Source organism: Diprion similis, chromosome 11 (assembly GCF_021155765.1).
Source record: "Diprion similis isolate iyDipSimi1 chromosome 11, iyDipSimi1.1, whole genome shotgun sequence".
Lineage (NCBI taxonomy): Eukaryota > Metazoa > Arthropoda > Insecta > Hymenoptera > Diprionidae > Diprion > Diprion similis.
The window spans coordinates 939,269-956,034 of NC_060115.1; the positions used below are offsets into that span (position 1 = coordinate 939,269).

Sequence of the window (16,766 nt, forward strand, 5' to 3'; positions counted from 1 at the left end):
GGGGTTTTGATCGACAGGACCTAAGTTCGATGAGGTCTGCATTCCGTTTCCAACCAATCCGCTGGAGACTTAGGCGTAATTGCGACAGGGGAATTTCTACTTCCGGGTATCTTTTTTCTCCTCTTTCATCTCCGTGTTCTGGCTCTTCTTTGCGCAGTTTAGAGCTGGGAGCCACTCGGGCGCCTCGACGCGCCGCGCTGGCCTGTCTCATCAACGAACAATGCTCAAAATGAAATATTAACGGGCACCGAACATATAATATTCATCGCTCCCGGCAGACGTTTCCTAGTGAGTAGGTAGCTATTCGCCAGAGGTACATATATATTGTTGGACAAGTGAGTAGTGGCCCGCCACCAACTCCGAGGTGAGTCTGGGACCGACGGTAAAATCACTCATACTAACCGTACCTACAGCTACGTAGCGAAGTAATTTTCATTTCCTAAATTCCACAAGCTTCTCTCGTTCTCCGTTGTTTCCTCATTTATTCACAATTTTGCAGTTTGCTTTGGTTTTCTTCTCTTTTTCCTCACATTCGTACCACGATTTTCCAACATTTTCAGGATTTAACGAGAAGTAGAAAGGTTATCGCAATTACATGGTACTGCTTCACTTTACCCTAATTTTTTCAAGAATTTTCATTCCTTGGAAAGCCGACAACCTTTACGGACAATAGTCTTGTGGTAATTGCGAAGAAAAACTTCATAAGGTGGTAATTTTTTGATGTTCCCGTTTTTTTTACTCCTCCAACTCGAGTGCCAAAAATAAAATCGAGTCAACCTCGGGAATAGCGTCGTGGACGTTCGTTATTTTATGAATTTACGCTCGCCTCGTGGTGCTGCAGGGGTGCCAACATAATCGCGTTAAAACTCTGAAATGATGCTTGTCCGCGCACTGCATCATGCAGAATTTGCGTCGTAGGTGTGGGTGGATGGCATGTACGCCGCGGGTGAAATATAATACGTGAGCTTTGCTCGTGACGGTTATCGCAGGACTGCTGCAGCAGCGCACCGTGGATTAAATGTTGTAATTATTAAAATTGCGCAACTAATTTGCTAATTAATATACGTGTAGGTACAAGTCCCGTCGACACGTGTGTGCGCGACCTCGGCGAAACTCGAAACACGAAAGTACCGCGCAATTCTGATATTGCACACTGTGTTACTGCAGCTGATGATTTCTTTTCAGATCGTTTTTAGCGCTGCTAATTAACTGCAGCGTGACCGTCTACCGTCTACTTTATTCTACTTAAATACAATCAAAGCGGGTCAAGAGGAATCTGCGAAGTAGCGAGAGTCCCAGAGAGGTGTAAAAAGAAGAAGGTATATAAAAGAAAAAGTCAACTCGGAGAGTTTACGTAGCGTAAAAAACGTATAGTTTTCGCGGATGCACAGTCACGCCGAAGAATAAAGGACAAAGTTGGAACGAGTGGGAATGGTGGAAAAAGATAGTCCGACGAAGTGATAAAAATAGTATAAGAAAAGGAAAAAAATAAATAAATAAGGTAAGATCAGTGGGCACAGAACAGGCATGTATCAGGAAAAACTACCGGGGGTTTAAGAAACTTGCCCAGAAATACTTACACACACGCACGCGTACACAGGGCAACAAACTTGTCCCTTATCCTAAACCATGCAAACGCTATAAGGCAGAAGCTGGAGATAAACCGAACTCTAACTGCAGTTGAAGCTGCAGCTTAGGTTGCACAACGGGGAAAAGAGTCATTCTTTCTCTGGACTTTTCCGCTGCAGGGGGATGAAGAATTTTACGCCGTAACTTGGTCGGGAGGACGAGGGTGGGGAATAAGTTGAACGATCGCACCGTTCTCCAACTGATTACTGGATTCGTCTCCGCTTTCTGTGTTTCATTTGCCCTGCAATTTGACCGCGAGTGGAATTACAACCCTTCACCCGTTATTCGAGGGGTTCAGGAAACGCCAGAATGAGGAGAACTGGAGTCAAGTATCCAGTTAGACTCGCGGTCCCTGCAGTCCGATCGAAGGGTCGTTAGCTTCGTCCTGCAGCGGTAGACTTACGACTCACGACTTATAGTTGGAAAGCGTGCGCTTTTTCCTGAGAATGTTTTCACCGCAACGGGGTCCCGATCGTCGTACCTATATGTATATATGGAAACAATAAATGGGAAGCCGAGTTCCAGCGGGAATCGAGCATGTGGATCGGGGCGAGCTGGCTCAAAGCTGTCCCGGAAACTGGAGGAATACGGTCCCCTGTAATTTATGGGAATATCGATGGGGTCCGACCTGTGTTTACATTGGCAGAGTTGAGTTAAGTTAACCGTGCGACGGAGTTTCGGGCGGAGGGTGCATGCATCCTGGATTCGAAAAGACAGCGTCACCCACCCAGCGAAGTTGTACAGTTGTAGCCGCGGTGTGTTGGGCACACGCTCTCTCACGGATGGAAAAGCCGACGGGACCGAACTCTGTGCCGGTGGAAATTTGATTTATATGTTAATCGGCAGACAGCTGTCGTGCCGACGTTCGCAACTGCGCGGCCGATCGCCTGGCACAGAGTACTCTTCGTCTTTTACTTCGCTCTTTCTCCTCCTCAACCTTTTCTTCGTATTCTATTTCGTACCATCCCAGACTCCATCCATCCCACACACACACACACACACACATCTATTCCAGACGACGATATAACTCTGACTTCTCTTCGAACTCGCGACATGTAACACGAATAAATAGGCCACTTCCGTTGGCTATATTTTTAGGAATGACCCATATCTTTTACTCGCCGTCACAGTTGCAGTACGTATAACCCTTCCGGGCTAAAGGAGAATCCTAGTCGATACCGTGTGGGGGATGACCCTGAACCAGGACTTCTGCTTCCCCGTCACTCGCGTCCGCGGTTCTTGCAGGCGTTAATTGTGAGGTGATGCATCATTTTCTACAAGTTGTTTTCCGAGATTCATACCATTTTTTCAAACAGATATCAGAGAATGTAATTTTAGACTACGCATAAAGGGATCTGAATGTAAATTTCGCTCACCCGTTCCGCAGGGAAATATTGAATCGAATTTCCATTTACGTATTGAATTTGTTTACCGTTTTGAAAATTATTATATCAGAATATGGGATATCGAACGGATTTTCGGTGAAAGCTAAATTATCGTGCCGGTTATTTACCATTCGGATTTCCATTCGAATTGAGAACCGAAGGCTGCTGTTTCGACGTGTATTCCATTACACATATGGCAGTAGTGATGTCCGTGGTGAATAAACAGAAGTCAAGTTTAAGCCGGTTAATTTGAATAACAAAGTATTGCAAAACAGGGAATCATTCCGTGTTTGACGATTGGTTGGAGAGGAGGAAAATTCGGTCCATCAATGAATCTGGTTCATGCATCTGGACACGTTTTGGAAATAATGCCCAGAATGAATGGCACTTTGAAACAGAAAAGCAGCTTTTTTGCCAACGTTGTTCATGCGGTATTGAAGCTAATCTAATCGCATCCCGTTGAAACGCAAGTATTTGTTTTCGGAGCGGGGAAATAGGGGATCTAATTCAATCACCCTTGAAGGCTCAATGATTGATGCTTATAACGGACGAAGTGCTAAAGAACGGCTCGGGTAATTACGGCACGATATTCGTATAAGGTATAAGGTAAGTTAAAATTTGACCAATTAAAGTGTCTATCAAAGGGGCGATAATTAATTAGTAATTAAACAATAATATTGATGAAATTCCAGCCGCTACCGCCACGCCACCCCTCCAGACGAAACTTTCGGAAACTCGTTTAAGTTCGCCCCCCACACCCCTCACCCCCTCACTACCACCACTGCCATCGTGCCACCAACTTTATCCGGTGCGTAACATCGCCCACGCCCTAGCTAGACCGACGGTCCTCGTCCTCGTCTTCGTAATCCTGGCGGTCCAGGCCGGCTGCAAAAAGTTCATCCGAGGCACGGGACGCTCGGTAATGGAATTAGAATTAACCGGGGAGGCAAATAACCTATCGGATCTGGTTAAAAACTGTGTCAGCACGAGTTCAAGCCGGTGGATATAATCCGACCGAGCTTGAACGAGCAGCCGCAAACTTACCCCTTTCGAAAATCTAATGGATCGATGATTAGACGCTTTTTTTGTACTCGCAAAAGCTCACAACTCTGTGGCAACTATTCGGTGAATTTTATTTTTCTGTGCGGTCACTTTAACCGGGATTCAAATAGATACCGGAAAGTTTGAAGAAATTCAATGATTATTTGGGCAAACTTTAGAACGTAAATTTGAAAAATCTTGACATTTCAAGCGTAATGGGAATCAGATATGTGGAAATCACGCAGACACCGCGATTGGAAAGTGACCTACTTAGATAAGATAAAATGTCACAATATGCACTTTATGAAATATGGAATGTCATTTTACTTTGTCCCAGTGGCTTCTTTTCACTTTATCAACAACGGAACCAGATCGCGTTACCGCGATAATATTTATCCAGCGGAATTAAAAACGTACCAGACGAAATAACGATGATAAATGCGTCATCATGTCAAACAGACTTACCTCAACTGCCCACCTTTTACGGTTTTCAGAAAATTGCGCAAATTGATAGATAAGTGGCGATCGGTTATCAGTTACAGGCTTAACCTCGAGTGATTTAGATCGTTTGCATTTCAATCGACAAAGAAGGAAGACACGTTGCTTAAAAATGCAGATAAAATCGAACTAGATTATCGGCTGCGTATATAAGCACGAATTGCAATGCAACCGAATCACAGACTCCTAAAATGTTTCTTCTCGCTGTCATCTGCGCGCTTGCTGTGACCTGCGGCCTGGGTAAGTGACAACAAGTGGTAAAAAAAAATTGTTCGATTTACCAAGTATGCCGATTACATATGGCGAAATCAATGATTTTTTTTTATAATAACATAAATCCAATCCTATATCAGAACAAAAATCATTATACTTACCAGCCTTTTGTTCATTCAAATGAAATTGAATATTTTTTCACTGTATTTGGTAATCTCAACAAATCCTTTCTCTGTGTAATGAATCGATCGATCAATAACTGGTGAATGTTATCCAGGATCAGGATCCCCGGCATCTTGGCGGAAGCCGCGACTACTCGACGGGCGAATCGTCGGCGGTGTTGAGGCGACGATCGCGAATCATCCGTACCAACTGTCCTTCCAGCTATACGACCAACATTTTTGCGGAGCCGCGATCATCGCCCCAAAATGGGCCATCACCGCGGCCCACTGTATCGGGTAAATTCCTGCACTGTTTCGTCAATTATCCCTCATTTATATCAGTAGCCTCGCGGTGTTATTATTGCCTTGTTATTCAACCTAAGCCATGCAACGATACACACGAGTCGGTCTTCCTCGTCATCGCATAATTAGCGCTAGCAAATCACACGCATCGAACACCGTCATTGATATAAATAGTCGGTAATTAATGCGGGCAGTATCGATCAATTTCAGTGATCGCTCAAGTCACCGACATTGTTAAATTACTCACAACTGCAATGACACTAATCGATCCATATATTTTTCATTAGGTCATCATCCACCAAGAACTATCGCCTAAGCGCCGGGAGCGCGGACAAATCCGAAGGCAAACTGTATGAGATTAAAAATGCGACTCCTCATCCTAACTACGACTGGTACACAATCGATTACGACATGGGTATTATAGAGGTTCGTTAACACAAGCTAATCTGGAATTGAGATTTGTTCAAAATTTCATCTCCGAAATTCATTGTCAATCCAAATGTCGGTTACCTCTTTTCTACTAACCTGCATCGCTAATCGAGCTTCAATTTTTCACCGAAAATCCAGATCGATGGCGAATTCGAATTCGGCGATAACGTCCAGCCGGTTTCCCTGCCTGATGTCGAGCCTTCAGCTGGCACCAATGGCAACGTGACCGGATGGGGAGCGCTCTGGGTACGAAAAAGACATGTTTAATTTTTTGTTTACCCACAAATCATCGACTCTTCCTCAACCTGACGTCAATTTTCAGCAAGGCGGAAGCGTCGCAAAGCAGCTGCAAAGGGTCTGCGTGCCGGTGATACCCCGAGATGTGTGTGCCGAAGCCTATAACGGGTTGAACGGAATAACGCAGAGGATGATATGCGCCGGCAACATTGAAGAGGGGGGCAAGGACTCCTGTCAGGGTGATTCAGGGGGTCCTCTCGTCGCGGACGGCGTCCTCTACGGCATCGTGTCCTGGGGCAACGGTTGCGCAATGCCCGGCTATCCAGGCGTCTACACAAACGTGGCCGAACTTCGGGAATGGATCAAAGAAGTGACTGGAGTCTGATCGTGAGACGCGATCTGGATGAATCGCGGATGCAACAACCTTCAGCTGTGATTTTGGCAAATGGCAATATTATCCAATACGCAACTTAATATGTACGAAAACGAGGGTGGACGGAGATTTTTGTCGAATTTAAATAAAGCTTGTAATGTAATATAAAAACAACGGAATATTAAAATGAATTATCATGTACGTTACCCACACGCGAGCCTGACACCAAAATCCCAGTTTCGCAGCAGTTCGAGGAAGTAAATCACGATACATCAAAAACGTCCGATAAAATACGAGCACTTACTCAGACTGGCGTGTGTGCGTCCCGGTAATGGATGTTCTTGGTAGAGGTCTAGAATATCGTCCGTCGTTTGCGCATAAAAATCCGTGGATTAAAATATGGTAAAATTATCTATGTTTGGTACGTCTATCTTCGATTGGACGGGCTTTATGGATTAGAGACACCCGCCCGGGAGCAAACTAGGCTGGCTTCAGTCAAACCGAGAACTCCGTTAATGTACTTCAACGATGTCCAACTCAGAGCTTGTTCTCTCGATCATTGCTGTTCTGTTTTACGGTGTGTATGCAACGTGTGACAAATTTCTGTAATTTTTACACCTCGTGTCATTAAATGTGTAATTTTCATGCACCCAGGCATCGCCTTCGCGAATTCCGAGAATGCCGATATATCGAAGTATCCCTATCACGTGAGTTGATTTTAATGCCGCTCGAACCAAACTCTGGTTGATAAAGAATACTCAACTGGTTTCAAAAATATTCCAAGGTTTCCGTCGAGTACAATAATTCTCACAGCTGTAGCGGCGCGTTGATAACCGAACTCTGGGTGGTGACGGTAGCTTCTTGTGTGCATCGGTACGTGAAAATGAACCCCGGTAGCTCAATTATCTTTCAAGACAAGAGTGAAAACACCGTCGATTTTACTTCCAGACATGGTGCGACGGGTCTCACCGTCAGATTTGCAACGACGATTGTGTCAACGGGTGGAGAACAGTTGGAAGTCGGTACCGTCATCGTTCATCCGGATTTCGATACGATATTTTACGACTACGACATCGCCTTGTTGAAGGTGCGTATTGCTGCATCCAAGATGGATTGAAGAACTCTTTATCATTACAATGATTCCAGCTGCACGTGCCGCTGCAATTCGGTGATGGTAAGCAGCCGATCGTGCTGCCTTCTTCGGAACATGAAGTCGACGATGGAACAGCAACCAACGTAACGGGCTGGGTCATGGGCACGGTGAGGTTCGGTAACCCGCCAGTTACAACCCAAGAACGAACAAATCCATTCACGTCAGGATTAGTTTTCTAAATATCGCCAATAATGAAGTTTCGCTTTTCAGCAGGGTAACTCAGCGCCCCAGTTGACCGTAGTTTCGACTCCAACGATCAACCAAACGATCTGCAAGTCCAGCCTACCTTCATTCAAGGATCTTCTGGATTCCATGCTTTGCGCTGGGCACATGGACGCGGACGCGGAGGTTTGTCAGGTGCGTGGAAATCAGCTCGTCATCATCGTTATTTAGAATATTTGAGCCGTTTGCTCGATTTTCATTTTTCTCTGCTTCTTTGTGTCAAAGGGGGACTTGGGAGCGCCGTTGGTGCACGAAGAGAGGTTGGTCGGAATTTTGTCGTACGGATTGGGCTGCGCAGTTCCGACATTCCCGGCGGTCTACACGAGGATCAACAGTTTTGTCACGTGGATCTTTGACCACACGGGGATTATAATTTATTGAATTGAGTGAGGGTGTCTGTCGGTGAATGTCGAAAATTACGGGATGTAGCTGCGGTGAGAATAAATAATTTTTTTCCTGCTGAAATCGTCGAGCAGACGTAAACAATGTTACTTCACAAACTGTATCCGATAAATTCGGGGATAAAAATCACGCAGAAACAGCCCACCTGAACAAGCTTTTACCGGATTTGAATTGGTAGCAAAATTTATGAAATCTGTTCGGGGATTTCCGGTGCGTACGATTTGCATAAATTACCTACCGTTAGACCGGATCACAGGGATCCGAATTCACCGCTGCACTGAAACACGTAGGAATGCATGGCGCGCCGTGCAGCGATGCAGGAAACACACCGATTTCCACAATTACAGGGCTCATAATTTCGCGGTCTAATTCATATTCATTACGAGGCGGCATTGAAATGAACTAATAATCAATTATTTCGTGTACCGTTGATCACTCGGCTAGCAATAACTTACACACGTCTACCCATCAGATCCGCCTTTAATTCAATTACATATCAACTAATACCTTGCTCTGATTCACAGTCAATTAGTGCCACGTTGCGCTAATTGCAGAAAATGCATAGAGCCTGTATATACCTAATACCCAAACAGCCCCTTTTCGCTGCTGCACAAAGTTACTAACTAATTAATCGATCGAATCAGCTGCATAAGTGGTTGAAAAATTACTTACCAATCATCAACAAAATATCTACAGTAACTCGATTGTTCTTTATTCCTTACGTAAACATTTTTCTGATCATACAAAGCAACATACGCGATATAGTGACAGATCTGTACAGTTTAAATGTCATCAATGTTTCATAATCCCATCCTGGAATAGCTGCGTCCAATAATTTGGTTTAGTACTAATGTTCCGGACTGCATCAATCCTCGAGATGTAGATGAATGCGCCAAATGAATCGGCGAGTAGTGGATAGAATGCAGAGATGTTCGATGGCTTTTCATTACAGATATGTATTGTCCTCAATCCAGTCACGGAAGGAAACCACCCTCGTATAAACTCCCGGATAAGACGGTAGAGCGCATCCAAATCCCCAGGATACAATACCAATCAATTTTCCATTGAGAACTAGAGGACCACCGCTGTCACCCTTCACAGAAAAAAAAAACAATATCTCAATTTATTCACACGCTCCTGCAAATATCAATGTCAGCCGATATCGGTGGACACGTAACTCATCCCATTCTTCAGTCCCTTCTTCGGGATGCGCGCGCATCTTTCGGAGGGTGAGGAATGGGGATAAACAATTTGGTAAGCGAGTTAGGTTCTACTGTGTTTGTCGCTCACCTGACACGCATCTTGGCCACCAGTAGCAAGAAGGCCGGCGCACAGCATCCGCTCAGTAATCGTACGTTCCGCGTAGCTCCTGCGACAATCGTCCCAGCCTATCAGCGGTAAATCGACCTTCTGCAACCGTCTTGAGAGACTTCCGGAGGACATCAGCGTTCCCCAGCCGGTTACTGTAGCCACCTGACCAACCCGAGGAACTTCTGCCCTCCTGGCGAGAACGATCGGAAGTGTGTGGCTATTGAAGGCCAGCGGTTTGGTTAGCTGAACGGTCAATCAAAATGCCATTAGTCAATGGTGCGAGTGTTGACGGAAATTCCGACGCTTAAGTATATTCCAGATCCTCGATTTCAACATTTGTGATACTAACTCACTTAGCGCTACGTAATTGATTGATTTTTTTAAGCCCATTTCGTACCTCTACTGCCGCAATGTCACTGTCAAGAGTGGCCAAATTGAAGTTCTCGTGCACCAGGATACTCGCCACGGAACTCAGCCTTCCACCGATGTCATAGTAAGAGGATCCTGTCCTGACCTTGAAATCGGTGTAGCTGTAGCTGAAATGATCACAATTCGATCATAAAGTAATTGATTGAATAAATTGGCGAATAGTGATCATGAAAAGTACATACTTGCGAATACAATGCCCGGCGGTCAGAATCCAAGTGTTGCTGATGATTGAACCGCCACAGACGTGATAACCATTTCGTTGCAAGGACGCCTGGTGATTAATCACACAATTGGGTAATTCTGGGTAATATGGTTATAGGTAAAAGAAGGTCCACAGTATAGTCCAATGCAATGAAGTACATAGGAAACCACACTGAGGACCGTCTCTTACCTATGGCCGTATCACCCGGAAATACCCTACAAGTAATCGATCGCGCGCAGTCTAGAGTTCGTGTTAATTTTTTATTTTTAAATCGTTTACCTGGTAGGGAAACTGCTCTATGGTTGTGTAGCTTCCACCGACAATCCGACTGACTTGTTCAACGCCTGGATAAATGATGGAATTAAAGTAAGCTCAGTATGAATTTTTGAAGAATTTTAAGTTTGACTGGTTTTACTGGAGTTTGAAATCATATTAACACTTTTTACACTAATGTTAAGGTGAGTTTTTACTCGTAGTTATGGGTATTAGTTACCTTGAAGAAAGCCGGGGTAACTGAAAAGAAGTATCAAGCAGCGGACGATCATCGTCAAATCCGTGAACAAACTATTTTCATGCATCGGAACGCCGTTGATTTTAATGATGTGGGTTCTCCAAAACGAGTATCAAATGTCCGTCAATGGCCTCGAGGAAAACAGGAAATTTCCAAAAAATAATCGAGACCGATGATACGTTCCGATTAAATCCACATTATTGACCTAATTGGGTAAATGCGACATTTACAGAATATTAAATGTTCTTCCAAACTTGCTTCAATCCCGCACACAACTGTTTTTATTCGTTACAAGAAATTTATGTTCGTTTTCACTCTTGCCAAAATTATTTTTCCACTATTAGTTTCACCATTTTCATTTTGCCGTGTCACTGGAAAGGTCAGTTATCGTCCACAAGGCTATCAAACAACTTTACTCACGACGTTCAAAAGCGACGATTCAACGTTCAAGGGGATCAAACCACTGGCTAGACCGCACAGTGTTATACTTCAAATACATAGGGTGTACCGTACACACAACGGCACTCTTGATCCTTATCTGAAGGTCTGTAGCGGTCACTGCAGGTAGGTAGAGCGAAAGTCTTATATCGACAAGTTCAGTTAATCGATTTTATGGCCACCTTTCGGTACTTCAAACTGCGGTCTAGAGAACAACTACCAAAAAAAAAAAACTTTTCAACATTCTTTCGTGTACCTTTTCCACCAAGTTTCATTGATACCAGGTCAATTCTCACAGTGATCTGAAAATCAAACGTAGTCCACGCCACAAGTTTATCTAATGACTAAGATTTAATTATAACTGTCAACAGTCTTATTCTTCGTGTGTATTTATACATCAAGAAGCAAACACCCGCCGTTTGAATCATCTAGTATTCATGACACGCCGCAACGTTCAGCTACGCTCTCTCTCACCCAGTTGCTCAGCACTTAATTATTGTCCTAATTGTCAGTTGCTCTGTTTGACACTACACAATTTATAATCTTATAATTTCACATTTAACCGTAACGGAACAAGTGCGCTGAATCGCAAATTAACAATCTGTGAAAGAAACTTTGTGGGTACGGGATACTATTCTTGCATCACGAAAAGTCAGACCTCTGATTACCTCTCGTAATTTGATAATAATGAAGCGAACTGTGTTGAGTCACGCTAATTTAATGGTTTTTTCCTATGTTGTCTTCGACTGTTAATTTACAGTCAAATGATATTAATAGGAATCTAATAGTAATCTTTGAGAACAATGTAAAACGGAATTAAAACACGAGAATTGGGATAACATTAATTGGAAAATGTAGCGAGTGTATTCCAAATATTCGATACAGAGTAGGTACACAAACATTCCCTAATATTGATGGCAGCCCTAAATACCGGCACGCTTTGTGATCCATTCCCGGATCGCAGAGACTCGCGTGTAAACCCCGGGATAACCAACGGTCGCGCATTCCGCTCCCCAGGAAACGATCCCGACCTGGATACCGTTGTAGACAAGTGGCCCTCCGGAATCGCCCTGTACGAAAACGATACTACGTTCATTCAACAATTTTTCAAAGCAGCGTGATAACGTTTAAAACAGAAGAATGACAGTTCTGCCTGATAAGGGCTAGAAATGACCAACTTTGTCAAGTTATTTTTCTTTCTCTCTCGACTTTGAAATCAGGTTGACATTTGGAACGTCACTAATCGTCCATGGGAAAATCAATTAACTGCCCAAGACCCAAACAAAGACTGCAAAATGAAAACAAGGTTCCTTTGGTCACCTGACAAGTGTCCATAGTGCCGGTAGTGTAGCCAGCGCAGATCATCTGATCGGTGACGGTGTTCCGGTAAATATAGGTGGCTGAACAGGACGTCTGGCTGACGATTGGAACGGTCAAGTAAAGTAGAGTCTCCGAAAGTGTGCCTCCGTACTGTTGCAAAAACGATGATTTAGTTGCCTATCGTAGCTTGATTTCGCTTAAAGATGCTTAAAGGTTAAAGGTGCTCGATATTACTCACCGAGGTTTTACCCCATCCAGCCACCGTGCACTGGGTTCCAATATCTATGGTGTAGCTCGACGATGGCAAAGAGACCGTGGCTACTGTCGTGGTTAATGCCAGAGTCGATGTCAACTGCAAGTAGAAGAAAGAAAGTGGAAGAGCGTCTCCCGCCTTCACAAGCCACTTTTACCTCAAGTGCTCACCTGTATCAATCCCACGTCATAGTCGTAACTGTCCTCGTCATAATACTCGTGGATGATTATTGAGGAGATTGAAGTGATCAAAGTGCCTCCGCTGCTTCTGTGCGTGCTTCCAACTCGGACTTTCAACAGGCTTGTGGTGAGTCTAAAATTTGTGATAAACACCGAACGTTCTTATTATTTTATTCGGGTCTGAGTCATTCGCTCTGACAGCAACGTGGATACATAATGTAAGGCTTGGGACATCGCTGATTAGAAATCGAACGTTGGATTAAATTCCGGTAAACATTGACCCAGAGCATTATACATATGATCTGTACACTCGCGATCTGAGCAATTATCTATATTTTATAACAATGAGTCATTATGTTTGGTTATTCAAGTATTCATATTTGGTTAGGCAAGTCGACAATCACGTTTTACGAGAACCCATCGATTTACCCGATACATTCAACGGTAACCCCTGAATTACATTCTGAATATCAGCACTAATCGATCAATTATATGAATACTTGATAATTAAGAGACAGACTACAGTTTTTAAAGTTGATTGTAAATAGATTGGAGGATCGCATCAATCACTAAAATTACGTAAAACAGTGAAGAGGTTCGTTTTAGTGAAGCTGATAAAAAAGTCCAGTACTGCTTCAAAACAAGTACCGATAACGCTCATATGAACCAGAACCACCGAATTACGGTAACTGTGGTTCTATTTCTTGGTTAAAAACTCCTGTTACAGACCCATCGATACAGTGCGCAGCAGTCAGGATCCATCGACTGCTTATCAGTGACCCACCGCAAACGTGTTCGTTGTTGTAAATAATCGACACCTAAACCGATAAGGGGAGAAATATTAATTTGTGTGAAAAAATAACGAGTCTTTCCATGAATGGTATGGATATAGTAGGTGAGTGAAACGAATCTCCTTACCAAGTACGGATGACTAGAAATCGTGGTCGAAGTTCCTCCCACGATTCTCACTGGTCGGAGGGAACAGGCCGCGATAATAAGGGTGAATAAAAACACTGCTACACGAAACATTGCTTAACCAGAACTGATGAAGTGTGTAAGATATTCACCTTCGACATTGGTTTACGATAAACGGAAGACGCTCGATAAAACCTTTCCTGATTCTCCCTTTGATTAATCAGCGATGACATTTTTTGCACCGCAAACATTTAATCACGCACCGTATTTTCTGCGATAATCGCGAATGATTTCGCATCAGATTTATTCGTCATTCACGCGATAAGTTACAGCAGGTGGGTCGAGGTAGTCATTCAACAACCACGCGACACCTTTTACACGATTATGTACAGGCCCGTTGATTCTCAGAGGTTCTTAAAACCACGGAGATAAAGTCGACCGTTATCGCGCACTAAACGAGCAGAAAATCGAATTACCTGAAGAAGGATAATTTGAATTTTCACTCAACTTATTCGCCGCTGTGGTGATTAGCTGCCATTGTCATGCTAAATTAAATACGTACAAAACCGCCTTTCACCTCGATTCTTGAAGCCCCTGAAACTCATTAGGATTGAAACTGGACATAAGATCCTTCATTGCCTCGTTATATTGCTTCGACACTTCCTGATTCCGTTTTCCGATACCAAGTTCCTCTTTTCAGTACCGATCAGCACATACTTACCCAGGCAGCACCAGATTAAAAACTATTGGGGTTCGAATCCCTCCGCCATATACAAAAATGATCGGTAGTACTAGCTGTTCGATGTTTCACACATAGCGCTCGAAATGTTTAGCCTCTATATTAACAAACGCCGTAAAAACTGCTTGTGAAAAAATTCATATATTTTTAAAAATACGCAGTCTTACCGATATAAGAATGAGACAATAATTATTGTTTAAAAATAGCTGCGGTTGCTCGATATTAAGAAATAATTTTTTCACAATCTGCATTGCGTTTGACATGGTCCAGAGGCTAGTCAAAATCCACTCCGGTTTGATTGACCAACCACTCGCGGAATACCGAGACTCGGCTGTAAACGCCAGGCTGATATGCTCCTGCGCATCCGTCACCCCAGGACACGATTCCGACAAGGATATTTTCGTAGAACAAAGGACCGCCGGAGTCTCCCTGAAAGGAAATCGGCGAAGCGTCATTTCAGTGCACGTTTCACAACTTAGTGATCGCCAGCGTTTTACCTGACAGGCATCCTTTCCTCCCTCGTCGTAGCCGGCGCAAATCATCCTGTCAGTGACCGGATTCGTGCTCGCGTAGAGCTCGGCGCAGTAGGTGTTGTTCAAGACGGGAACCTCGACGACCTGGAGAACCGTCGGCAGGCTTCCGCCGGACTAAAAAAATTCGGAAAGGAGCGGAATTATTACCCCATCGTTTCAAAAACGCGGAAAGTTCGAGAGGATGTGGATACTGACGGACAGTCTTCCCCACCCTGAGACCGCGACGAGGGTGCCGTCGGCTAGGGTGTAGTCCGAGGTCGGGATCTCGATCGGCTGGACTGTGGTGCTGAACTCGAACGGCAGCGTCACCTTTATCACCGCTATGTCGTAATCGTAGGTCAACGAGTTGTACGAATCGTGATATGTGAAGTAGGATATTGAGTAGAGGGTTCCTCCCGAGTTACGGTACGAACTTCCGACCCTGATCTGCAGGTAGCTTGTCAGCGATGACGAAAGCGACGCGACGCAGTGAGCCGCCGTCGCCACGAAATACTCCGTTATTATGGAACCACCGCATCGGTGCGAGCTGAAGTACACCAGCGATATCTGCTCAATGAGAGGAATGCCAATTTCGAGACATGAGATGAAGTGAGTTTTTTTAACATGGAATAAAAAATATATTCTTCTTATTTCTAGCGAACTTTGTCGAAATTTGCCAAAGTATTTGCGTTGGCTGTCTGTGATTTATCGGGAATGTTTTATTGCTTATTTCTCTTTGTATAGACAAGTTAATGAACTGAGTGTTATACAGTTTATTGTAAATACATGGTCGTTATCTTTCTTTTGTTAGCTGATGGCAACACTCGCAGAAGGCTTGTGTATTATCTCAAAGATAAGTGCAAGGTTTTCTAATAATCAGGATCATAAGCTTGTCGACGTAGAATTGTTAAACCTAATGGAAAAAAATTTACTCCGAACTTAGCGGCAATATTATTGATGCTATTTTGATAAATTTTGAAGAGAGATTATATTTTTCTTAAAGCAGCTGAATTTTTTTTTACCCATAACCAGAACTTTCCGTAATTTGAAAACATAATATGGAAATGCAACGAATTGAACACAAAACAGTTATTTTTTTTTGTGAAATTCGTACCTGGTAAGGATGTTCCTCGATGGTTGTCGCCTCACCACCGACAATTCTGCCCTCCGAGAAGCGAGAGATGCCGCCTTCCGCGCCTGAAAACGATTAATTAGAAACGCAGTGATGATTAAATGAACAATAGCTGTTTCTCGTACGGATTTCATTTCTAGTTCAGAACAATTTTTGGGAATATTTTTCCTGTTTGTTTTTCAGCCCGTTTGTGTATCCACCATGAAACTTCAACTACACGCTAGCTTTTATAAACGGTTATAAACGGTGTTTGATTCACTTACCGCAGGCAGCAAGCGCAAGAATTACACCCAGCAATAGTTGTTCACGTTTCATCGCTTCCGGCGGTTGACAAATGGTAAATATCACGTATATCTATCCATCGGAACTTTATCGTATCGTATTAATTGCCACATATAGCCAAACTGATAAAAGCTACCCACTTGTTCGAGAAATTCTCCCGTCAGCTGGCGAGAGTCGAGTTCTATCTTGATAAGGCAACAGCTGCATGTCTGAGAATACTGATGTTAGTCAAGGCGCTCAATCAGCGAGTTGGATCTTCATCGTTACCTAATTTCCTATCGAGAACAGAAAAACGAAACGTTGGAACAAAATCAGTGCGAAATATTCCAGGAACGAGAGGATCGGCAGATGTTTAAGCCCAGCAGATATCCGCCTAATTGCAATACAGATCCAATATCCTATTTCGCTAGATATTTTCAGAGGCCCGTATCAATATTTTGCGACATTTTATCTCGAGGGCGTGTAAATAAAAACGGGCGTTCTCAGTTTGGTGGATA

General features: G+C 43.7%; 4 protein-coding genes across 5 annotated transcripts; 2 read left to right on the forward strand and 2 right to left on the reverse strand.

The window, feature by feature from the left end:
• The first annotated feature begins 4,741 nt into the window (after nucleotides 1-4,741).
• Nucleotides 4,742-6,484, forward strand: LOC124412540 (trypsin-7-like). Its single transcript, XM_046892497.1, has 5 exons — nucleotides 4,742-4,793; nucleotides 5,050-5,224; nucleotides 5,518-5,656; nucleotides 5,798-5,905; nucleotides 5,982-6,484. The coding sequence occupies exons 1-5, from the start codon at nucleotides 4,745-4,747 to the stop codon at nucleotides 6,279-6,281; spliced, it is 771 nt and encodes a 256-aa protein (XP_046748453.1). The 5' UTR covers nucleotides 4,742-4,744; the 3' UTR covers nucleotides 6,282-6,484.
• A 244-nt stretch (nucleotides 6,485-6,728) lies between these two features.
• LOC124412535 (trypsin-1-like) lies at nucleotides 6,729-12,642 on the forward strand. Of its 2 annotated transcripts, XM_046892491.1 has the most exons (8): nucleotides 6,729-6,846; nucleotides 6,924-6,976; nucleotides 7,054-7,142; nucleotides 7,218-7,356; nucleotides 7,416-7,529; nucleotides 7,633-7,779; nucleotides 7,870-8,069; nucleotides 12,631-12,642. In XM_046892491.1, the coding sequence occupies exons 1-7, from the start codon at nucleotides 6,798-6,800 to the stop codon at nucleotides 8,023-8,025; spliced, it is 747 nt and encodes a 248-aa protein (XP_046748447.1). In that variant the 5' UTR covers nucleotides 6,729-6,797; the 3' UTR covers nucleotides 8,026-8,069; nucleotides 12,631-12,642. The 2 variants fall into 2 exon arrangements, with proteins under 2 accessions (XP_046748447.1, XP_046748444.1); XM_046892488.1 differs by lacking the exon at nucleotides 12,631-12,642 and having other exon boundaries at nucleotides 7,870-8,688.
• LOC124412466 lies at nucleotides 8,788-16,454 on the reverse strand. The gene is made up of 25 exons (XM_046892344.1): nucleotides 16,251-16,454; nucleotides 15,970-16,052; nucleotides 15,072-15,422; nucleotides 14,841-14,990; nucleotides 14,618-14,772; nucleotides 14,455-14,464; nucleotides 14,326-14,399; nucleotides 14,182-14,198; nucleotides 13,935-14,017; nucleotides 13,374-13,507; nucleotides 13,119-13,165; nucleotides 12,943-13,018; nucleotides 12,681-12,822; nucleotides 12,496-12,609; nucleotides 12,258-12,407; nucleotides 11,869-12,007; nucleotides 11,194-11,274; nucleotides 10,944-11,057; nucleotides 10,730-10,774; nucleotides 10,482-10,610; nucleotides 10,268-10,332; nucleotides 9,969-10,057; nucleotides 9,755-9,893; nucleotides 9,337-9,600; nucleotides 8,788-9,139 (listed from the first exon to the last, which is right to left on the reverse strand). The coding sequence occupies exons 1-25, from the start codon at nucleotides 16,300-16,302 to the stop codon at nucleotides 8,993-8,995; spliced, it is 2,850 nt and encodes a 949-aa protein (XP_046748300.1). The 5' UTR covers nucleotides 16,303-16,454; the 3' UTR covers nucleotides 8,788-8,992.
• LOC124412534 (trypsin-1-like) lies at nucleotides 11,774-14,314 on the reverse strand. Its single transcript, XM_046892487.1, has 6 exons — nucleotides 13,608-14,314; nucleotides 13,419-13,507; nucleotides 12,681-12,822; nucleotides 12,496-12,609; nucleotides 12,258-12,407; nucleotides 11,774-12,007 (listed from the first exon to the last, which is right to left on the reverse strand). The coding sequence occupies exons 1-6, from the start codon at nucleotides 13,716-13,718 to the stop codon at nucleotides 11,861-11,863; spliced, it is 753 nt and encodes a 250-aa protein (XP_046748443.1). The 5' UTR covers nucleotides 13,719-14,314; the 3' UTR covers nucleotides 11,774-11,860.
• Nucleotides 16,455-16,766: the final 312 nt, after the last annotated feature.

What these genes read in the sequence shown, in the direction of transcription:
- LOC124412466 (XM_046892344.1), bottom strand. Translation starts at nt 16,302, where the DNA reads ATGAAACGTGAACAACTATTGCTGGGTGTAATTCTTGCGCTTGCTGCC. An exon ending in TTACCGGAATTTAATCCAAC is followed by an intron (nt 12,823 to 12,942) that starts GTTCGATTTCTA and finishes CACAAATTTTAG; the next exon opens with ACTCACCACAAGCCTGTTGA. An exon ending in GGAAGAACATTTAATATTCT is followed by an intron (nt 10,611 to 10,729) that starts GTAAATGTCGCA and finishes CGGACATTTGAT; the next exon opens with ACTCGTTTTGGAGAACCCAC.
- LOC124412540 (XM_046892497.1), top strand. Translation starts at nt 4,745, where the DNA reads ATGTTTCTTCTCGCTGTCATCTGCGCGCTTGCTGTGACCTGCGGCCTG. An exon ending in TGCTGTGACCTGCGGCCTGG is followed by an intron (nt 4,794 to 5,049) that starts GTAAGTGACAAC and finishes ATCCAGGATCAG; the next exon opens with GATCCCCGGCATCTTGGCGG. An exon ending in CCGGATGGGGAGCGCTCTGG is followed by an intron (nt 5,906 to 5,981) that starts GTACGAAAAAGA and finishes GTCAATTTTCAG; the next exon opens with CAAGGCGGAAGCGTCGCAAA.
- LOC124412534 (XM_046892487.1), bottom strand. Translation starts at nt 13,718, where the DNA reads ATGTTTCGTGTAGCAGTGTTTTTATTCACCCTTATTATCGCGGCCTGT. An exon ending in ATGACGTGGGATTGATACAG is followed by an intron (nt 12,610 to 12,680) that starts GTGAGCACTTGA and finishes TTCTACTTGCAG; the next exon opens with TTGACATCGACTCTGGCATT. An exon ending in GCACTATGGACACTTGTCAG is followed by an intron (nt 12,008 to 12,257) that starts GTGACCAAAGGA and finishes GTTTTCGTACAG; the next exon opens with GGCGATTCCGGAGGGCCACT.
- LOC124412535 (XM_046892491.1), top strand. Translation starts at nt 6,798, where the DNA reads ATGTCCAACTCAGAGCTTGTTCTCTCGATCATTGCTGTTCTGTTTTAC. An exon ending in CATTGCTGTTCTGTTTTACG is followed by an intron (nt 6,847 to 6,923) that starts GTGTGTATGCAA and finishes TCATGCACCCAG; the next exon opens with GCATCGCCTTCGCGAATTCC. An exon ending in ACGACATCGCCTTGTTGAAG is followed by an intron (nt 7,357 to 7,415) that starts GTGCGTATTGCT and finishes CAATGATTCCAG; the next exon opens with CTGCACGTGCCGCTGCAATT.